This window comes from Dendropsophus ebraccatus, chromosome 8, assembly GCF_027789765.1.
Source record: "Dendropsophus ebraccatus isolate aDenEbr1 chromosome 8, aDenEbr1.pat, whole genome shotgun sequence".
In the NCBI taxonomy this organism is placed as follows: Eukaryota; Metazoa; Chordata; class Amphibia; order Anura; family Hylidae; genus Dendropsophus; species Dendropsophus ebraccatus.
In genome coordinates this window covers 26,450,491-26,459,396 of record NC_091461.1, presented here as the reverse complement: position 1 = coordinate 26,459,396, position 8,906 = coordinate 26,450,491, and the positions used below count along the sequence as shown (strand labels likewise).

The 8,906-nt window shown below is 42.9% G+C and overlaps 1 protein-coding gene across 4 annotated transcripts in view; it reads right to left on the bottom strand.

Annotated features, from left to right (window-relative positions):
* The window catches only part of MGMT (O-6-methylguanine-DNA methyltransferase), a 340,572-nt gene that overhangs the window by 99,702 nt on the left and 231,964 nt on the right, over window positions 1-8,906 (bottom strand). For all 4 annotated transcript variants that reach the window (XM_069980051.1, XM_069980047.1, XM_069980048.1 and 1 more), the window contains exon 4: window positions 6,380-6,540. In XM_069980051.1, coding sequence (XP_069836152.1) covers window positions 6,380-6,540 — 161 coding nt within the window. The remainder of the gene's footprint in view (window positions 1-6,379; window positions 6,541-8,906) is intronic.

Below are 8,906 nucleotides of genomic sequence, written 5' to 3'. Positions count from 1 at the left end.
AGGAAGTGGTGAATTCTTTCCAGTTAGATACAGTGCTCTCTGCTGCTACCTTTGTCCATGACAGGAACTGTCCAGAGCAGCAGCAAATCCCCATAGAAAAGCTCTCCTGCTCTTTACAGTTCCTGTCATGGACAGAGGTGGCAGCAGAGAACAGTGCGCCAGGCTGGAAAGAAAACTACACTTCCTGCAGGACATAAAGCAGGTGATAGATATTGATTAACAGAAGTAATTTACAAATCAATATAACTTTCTGACACCAGTTGATTTAAAAATGCCGCATTTGATTACTGGTTACTGAAGAAGATGGATGCAGCCCTAGAGAGTGCAGGAAAACATAGATACAGCCTATGGCCAGGTTCACACAGTGTATAACAGCGGCTGTTCAGTTGCTGTCTGTAAAGTCCAAGATGGCCAGTATAGCAGTTCCAACCGCACAAACATCACTTCTTTTGATTTGGAATGCGGGCACATTCGGGTGTGCCCGCATTCCAAATTACCATATCAGACAATGTAAAGTGCGGCCAGAGCGACGCGGACAATCTCATGATACATATATATAACTGCCTGGCAGTTGAGAAAGGCAACAGTGCCGAAACGTGTTCTGATGGATTGTATTGTGTGCACCACGTCTTGTAAATAAACGCACATTGCAAGCAAGCTGCTGTGAGTGTCGGGAATTCCTGTATACGGTATGTATACAGCGGGTATACACTCCGGCTGGAATTCCATAGGACACAATGTTATTTTAATTTTCAACAAATAGCAACCGGTGTTGCAAGGGCCGTTATTTATCGAACATTTATGTTGTGTGAACTTAGCCATGCTTTCCATGCAGCCTTAAGAGCTGCATCCAACTTCTTCTGCCACTGGTAATCAGGTAGGATCGGCCAATGGCTGCTTGTTGGTGGATTCCAGAATTTTATTGACCGCATCAAGTATAATTTACTTCAACCAAAAAAAGTATATATATATATATATATATATATATATATATATATATATTATAAAGAATCCAGGCTGTACATTAACTGATATTATTACGCCATGTGGCCTTCATACAGAAGTGGTGCTATTGAGGACTCTACAAGCCAAGTGGAGAGCTGCTGCCTAGCACTAGACAAAGCTAATACTGATAGTATGTCTATGATATACACTATATAACACTGGGGACCCCCTAGCACTTGGCTACTTGTCAGTGACTAGGTCTTGGAAGCTTTTGATAAATGAAAAATATTTAAATTGCTTCCTTTATTCTTGCTCCAATTCCTTGTAGATCTCTAAACCTGGAATTCATCAGACAGATAATAATATACAGATGACGGCTATTGTCAGAGCAAGAACTACTGACTCTTCTATCCACTACTGTTTTTCTCCAATTTTCTGCAATTAAATATTTCTGCTGTGGATTAACCAGACAGTATATGCAACCTATGGAGGAAGTGATGCTTATTGGTAATGATATTATTTCATACCAACTGGGGGGAAAAAATGGTTGAAGAGACAACCAAGCCTTAGCGGCTTGAAGGACTTTTACTTAGTAAAACCTGCTTGAGTTAGGTCCCATTTGTAGCATGTTCCTTCTGCATTTCAGAGATATATGCCTTCAAAGATGTATTGAACGATATATTAAAGCGGAAGCGAGACTATTGAGTTTACTGAACTGAGCATGGTCTACGAGTGACTACATTCATGGTCTACCAGTGACTACATTCATGGTCTACCAGTGACTACATTCATGGTCTACCAGTGACTACATTCATGGTCTACCAGTGACTACATTCATGGTCTACGAGTGACTACATTCATGGTCTACCAGTGACTACATTCATGGTCTACCAGTGACTACATTCATGGTCTACCAGTGACTACATTCATGGTCTACCAGTGACTACATTCATGGTCTACCAATGATTACATTCAGCCCATTCCCCACACATACAGAATACTAGTAACAGAGGACCAACGTGTGGACCCACTGTGCTAATAATCCAGTTTTGGCCTTGGGCATCACCAGGGAGCAGAGTCTAAGTGTCAGGGCAGGTGGCTTCAGAGGCAGGTCAGGCAATCAAAGTCAACAATGGGAGAGGCAGGCAGTACAGATGGGGGTAAGGCCGAATGTGTATGTCTAAGAAAAGGCACAAGTCAGGATACATGGGAAAACAGCGGAAACAGCAGAATGACACCCCCACTTGGAATGCTAGAATCCAAGAACAGTCAGGCAGGGGAGAGTCTGGTGGAACCAGTATAAAGAGGACCTGTCACCCCCCGTGCCGGGGTGACAGTCTCCCGACCCCCTGTTAGATCCCCCTATACATACCTCATCGCGCCGGGTCCCGCTTCCTGAGCCGGTCGGGTGACTGAGATTTTAGCACCCGAAGCCCTACGCGCGCTTACAGGAGAGTCAGATGCTCATAGAGAATGAATGGGGAGTCCGATGTTCCGTCATTCTCTATGGGCATCGGACTCTCCTGTGAGCGCGTGCACCGGGGTTCGGGCTCAGGAAGCGGGAATTGGCACGATGAGGCTTGGTGAACAGCCCGGGGCCTATGGAAAAGTTAATCTACCCCTGATCAGCAGGTAGGATTAGTCTAACCTGCTGATAGTTCCCCTTTAATAGGCAAAAAGTTTCACAAGGCTTTTAGAAGAACTAAGCATACTCCTTTCAGCCACGGACCACGTAGCTCATGTTAATCAGGGTCTTGACCGCAGTAATAGGGATGAGTGTACTATACTTTTAATAATCTATTGTGCACTCAATTTTATATTCGTTCCATCCTTTTGGCAAAATATCTGCGTAATTACATTAGCTACTCTGACATTACAGTGGTATATTGCAGTGTCAAACAAAAGATCTTTAAGCCAGGAGCAGCCGGCATTGAATACTTACACAGGGCACTCGGCAGAGGCTTTCATCAGAATTTATCTGTATATGCATTTATTGAGATTCATTTGCACTCGGCAGAGACCATTAGAAAGATATCAGCACGTGGCTGATGGTTTTCGGGGATGCAGATAAATGGCTTTTCATACCGGCTTTAGAAATCATTATCCCGCTACAAGGATGCAAACAAAGGGGCAAAGTGCTGACCACAGCAACGTGCTCGCTGCAAGTGTGGGAATGACAAGGCAATTTGTCTGTCGTGTCATGATCTCTCCCTTTCTCAAGATGGATTTGACAGCAAAATTTAAGAAATCCCAGCAATATTAACAGTTATTGAGCCGCTGAAAATTTCATTCGGAGATCAAGCGCCTCCATAATTTCTTGATGCTTCACACTTTTATAGACAAAAAAAAAAAAGCAGCGAAGATAGGAAAGATACAGAATGAGAAGAACAAGAGTTGTCCATATTGGACTCATTCTTTTGGTATTTTGGGGGGTTATTTTTATAACAGCGCCACCACAGGGGAGCTAAAGCATTAAATGATCCTCCATTAAAAGGGGTACTCCGGCAAAAATATATTTTTTTTTAAACAGTTTTTAGAAAGTTATATAGATTTGTAATTTACTTCTATTTTAAAATCTGAAGTCTTCCCATAGTTATCAGCTGCTGTATGTCCTGCAGGAAGTGGTGTATTCTTTCCAGTCTGACACAGTGCTCTCTGCTGCCACCTCTGTCCATGTCTGGAACTGTCCAGAGCAGGAGATGTTTTCTATGGGGATTTGCTCCTGCTCTGGACAGTTCCAGACATGGCCAGTGGTGGCAGCAGAGAGCCCTGTGTCAGACTGGAAAGAATACACCACTTCCTGCAGGACATACAGCAACTGATAAGTATGGGAACACTTAAGATCTGTAAATAGAAGTAAATTACAAATCTATATAACTTTCTGACACCAGTTGATTTGAAACAAAAAAGATTTTCGCTGGATAATCCCTTTAATTCAACTCCAAGTGACATTATCAGAAATATTCAAGAATGTATAAATATTTCTATATGTCTAGGTATATACATATAGTACATACAAACATTCATAAATGTTAGCAGGTTTATTGTATTATTTATAATTTTGCTCCCTGTGTGGAGGGAAGTTCTACACATACATTAATATATATATATATATATATATATATATATATATATATATATTTCAAGTGATAAGACTTTGCATTTCATAGATTATTTGTTTCATAGATTTCTGACAGCTGACAGATTCTCACCCACTAAAAAGTCTGCATACAAATGAGCATCTCCGGTGGGGGGTGGGGGGTGGTATCAAACATGGTGTAAAGTAAAACTGGCTCAGTTGCCCCTAGCAACCAGATTCCACCTTTCATTTGTCACACGCTCTTTGGAAAATGAAAGGTGGAATCTGATTGGTTGCTAGGGGCAACTGAGCCAGTTTCACTTTACACCATGTTTGATAAATCTCCCCCCTCGTGTTTACTCCAAATTATTATTTTTCCTTACGTTGCATAGAATCTGAATCCAGCTGGCCCCCTGAAGTGTGACCTGACCGGTGTTATTGATGGGGTCAAGACTGTAACCTCTATGTAATCTCTCTGTTGCAAAACTACAATTCCCATCATGCCTGGACAGCCTACGGCTGTCCAGGCATGATGGGAATTGTAGTTTTGCAACAGCTGGAAGGCCGAGGGTTCCCCATCCCTGCCCTATGTAGACAAATAATATAAAGAAAATATATGGAAATATATCCGTGCCAGCTTCAGTATGACATCACTTAGCTCATCTGGTTCCCACTTACTTGCCTTACATCTCATTCACACTTATGTAACAAAATTTCGCCGCTCAATGTAAACCAAACAGGAGGCATCCGATCAGCTACCTAATGTAATGTAACTCTCACCAACTGTGTTTACCAAGCTGACTAATTGTCTATTAGTGTGCCTCATTTGTTACATTCCGAAGAAGACATGGTTAACCCCTTTCACTTCCATTTGCTTCCTAAATTTTTAGGTCACACCGTTATATGGGTTCAGGGAGAAAACTGCTGCTCAGCCAAAAAAATGTGTTCTTTTTTGGAAAATTGACAACTGGGTGGAACCATTTACTTCCTCTTTCCTCTCACAAGATCCTCTCTGTTAAAGGGGTTGACCACTTTATAGTAAGATAGTTAAGTGTACAGTATTAGTAACTGTACTCACCGTCTATACTGACAGCAGTTCCCTGAGTACCCCATAAAGCTAAAATCAGGCTCCCCTCCTCCAGGCTGTACTGTCCTGCTCTGTGGTGTTTCTGTCCATAAGATGGCCGACACGGAGGAGCATGTGACCATGCCCTGCCCCCCAGTGTCCACCACTGAGCTTGTATATGCCTATGCAGGACACAGAGGTGGGGCATGGTCACATGCTCCTCCATGTCGGACATCTTATGTACAAAAACAAAACAGAGCAGCACAGCCCAGCCTGGAGGAGGGGAGTCTGATATTAGTTCCATGAGGTACACAGGGAGTGGCTGTCAGTATATATTTTAAGTACACTTACTTAGGCTGTACACAAAACGTAAGAGCCCGGCCGTTTCGTGACCCATCCAGGTCACGGAACGGCCGGTCTCTGAAAAGATCATCCCGGCCGGATGATCTTTAGCCCCACAGAGTTCTGAAGCGGGCGCATCCGTGCACGTCTGCATCAGAACTCCCCACAGCGGCTCCGGTCGCTCACTCCACATTGTGCACTGACAGGGTTTTCTGTGGCCACTATTTAATGAATAGCGGCCGCAGAAAACTGACATTTCAGTTGTATGCGGCGCCGCCAGGGATCCAGGCCGGAGCGTACACTATGTCTATACGCTCCAGCCGGGATCCCATGGACAGCTAGGTAACGTATATTTCTGTAATAATTACGGCCGTTGTACAACGGCTGTGGTTTTATGAAAATATACGTTGTGTGAACATAGCCTAATACTGTAAACTGAACAATTTTACTAAAAAAGCGGCCAACCCCTTTAAAGGGAAACTCCGGTAAAAATATTTTTCTTTTAATTCAACTGGTTTATATAGATTTGTAATTTACTTCTATTTACGAATCTCAAGTCTTCACATACTTATCATCTGCTATATGTCCTGCAGGAAGTAGTGTTTTCTTTTGAGTCTGCTGCCACCTCTGTCCATGTCAGGAACTGTCCAGAGCAGCAGCAAATCCCCATAGAAAACCTCTCCTGCTCTGGACAGTCCCTGTCATGGACAGAGGTGGCAGCAGAGAGCACTGTGTTAGAATAAAAAGAATACACCTCTTCCTGCAGGACATGTAGCAGCTGATAAGTACCGGAAGACTAGAGATTTTTAAACAGAAGTAAATTACAAATCTATATAACTTTCTGACACCAGTTAATTTGTAAGAAAAGGAGTACCCCTTTAAACGTTATTCATATGATATCTCTAAACAGCCTAAACAATAACTTAAACAAATACAGTCACACGTACCTTTCTGAAATAGTGGATGGTGGAAATCAGGCGTTGGGTATTTCTCGATCAGGCAAGGCTCACAGAAATAGGCTCGCAACCAGTCCGTGCACTGTTTCAGCGGAGCGACCATTTCCTGAGGGCCCCCGCATACCTTGAAAGACGTAGATGCATCCTCAGCCCTGCAAGCGACAGAACATTAATGTGTTTTCCTTCCAACCATGTTATGTTACTTTCCTGCAATAAATTAGCAAGCAAAACAAACCCCGACTGAATAGAAAACACACGCAGCTACGTTCTAGTACCACGCGTAGTCATCGGCCGTCTGAAATGATAGGAAGTTATTAACCAGATTAGGATTAAAAGGATATCGCTACCACAAGTTACGATACTATATTTCATTAAAACTATGAAAACAATGGAAGAAAGAAGGGGGGGAAAGGGCCGTTCTGAATAATCTATGATCTAATATGGTCCGTTGCATGAAGTAATATCTCTGCCAGGCACATGTTATGGGTTGGTGCCATATGGGATGTAATAAAGAATATGGGTTTCCAGAATTTCTAAGTTTCTAAGAAAAACTTTCTGACAGTGGATATAGAAATTTTCATTGTGCAACATAATGTCATTTTAGTTGCTTCATGCATATTTTATACTTTTACTAAAATAACTGAAGTGTATTAGCACATGAAATGACAACCCCTTTCCATATGGTGGCCTATAGACGTCATATGGATGTCAACAGCTCTCTGTGAGTCTAGGCAATGAACCAAGAACAAAGAGTGTCTCTTGCTCTAGCAAGGCACACCTGGCCAATCCTTATCTTATGCTGTCATCTGCTGTTTTTGAACGGTCAGTGTGTAATACTACATTTGACCTCTAGTGGCCACTGCTGTGTATACACAGTATATGGCAAGTGGTGGCAGATGGTTGTAGAAGTTCACCGCACTGATATCAGTGTTGCTAAAACAATCCCTTAAAGATTGTAACTGACTAAAAGGGGATTTTGTCACTGAACTCTACAATTGCTAAAGGGGCATGTATTTTTTAATTTATTTTTTTTTTTTTTGGCCGATTTTTTCATTTGCCGATTGATGGAGGACCAACACCCTGCACCCCTCCAATCATCTGTTTGCTGCTGCCATGCCTCCTACAATACAGAGTGACTGGAGATAGAGGTACAGAGCAGCATACACTGTGTAGAGGCCATGTCATGATCCCAGCACAGCTACTACTCAATTTACTCCGAAAAGAGAAATATTGTGGTACTCACTTAATGCGGTCTTCAAACAGTGTGGTTTATTCATGTAAAACCTTGGCTTCAGGACACTGACAAGTAAATGGGTACTTGTCAGTGTCCTAAGACTATGATTTTGCCTAAATAAACCACACTGTTTGAAGACCGCATTAGGTGAGTACCACAGTATCTCTCTGTTTTCAGACTACATATGAATTACATATGTTGATGAACATCCCCAGCAGGGTGGGTAATCTAGATGTGGTCATACTACTGAACCACCAGATGAGTTAAAGCGACTCTGTACCCACAATCTGACCCCCCAAAATCGCTTGTACCTTCAGATAGCTGCTTTTAATCCAAGATCGGTCCAGGGGTCCGTTCGGCAGGTGATGCAGAAATTGTCCTAAAAAACAACTTTTAAAATTGCAGCCCCGTGCCCAATGGGGCGTGGCCTAGATTGTGTATGCATTAGGCTGGCACACCTCTCCGTCCCTCCTCCCCACCCTCCTCATCATTAGGAATGCTCCAGGCAGATTGTCTCCTATTCCTCAGCTGTGTGAATACTGAACATGGGCTGGATCGTTAAGGCACCTGTGCAGTATTCAGCCAGGAGAAAATGTTCTAGGGGCATTCCTAATGATGAAGAGGGTAGGGAGGAGGTACAGAGGGGTGGTGCAAAGTTAAGGGAAAAGATTCTCCAAGCCCTGGCCGTTTGACACAGGGCTACGGGTTTCAAAGTTGTTTTTTAGGACAATGACTGCATCACCTGCCGAACCGTTCCCAGGACAGATCTTGGATTAAAAGCAGCCATCTGACGGTACAAGTGGTTTGGGGGGGGGGTTCAGATTGTGGGTACAGAGTCGCTTTAAAGCAATTCTGTGCCAAGACTACAGGAAGTCCTGGAAAACATGGATACAGCCATAGTCCATATTCATGTTTTCCCAGGCACCCTAGGGCATCATCCAACTTCTCCAGCCACTGATCGGACTCAAGCATGCTCGAGTTGTGCTCATCTCTAATCTCCAACCATCTGAAATGAATTAGGTCTAGTTTAGCTTAAAACACAGATTTCATGCAGATACAGGTATTACACAATACATTATTGATTCACAGCAGAACTGCCGTAATTTGTACAATCTGTATCGGCAGATATATGGCTTCAATCTTTTATGTATTATGGCTACTTTTACCACTTGTTTGTTTTCCTATAAACCTCATGTTGTAGCATTATTTTTCCAGAGTGACCTTATTCGGTATTTGGAACGTCCCGTCGTTCTGTATGGAGACAGAAGTGTGAGGCCCGTGGAG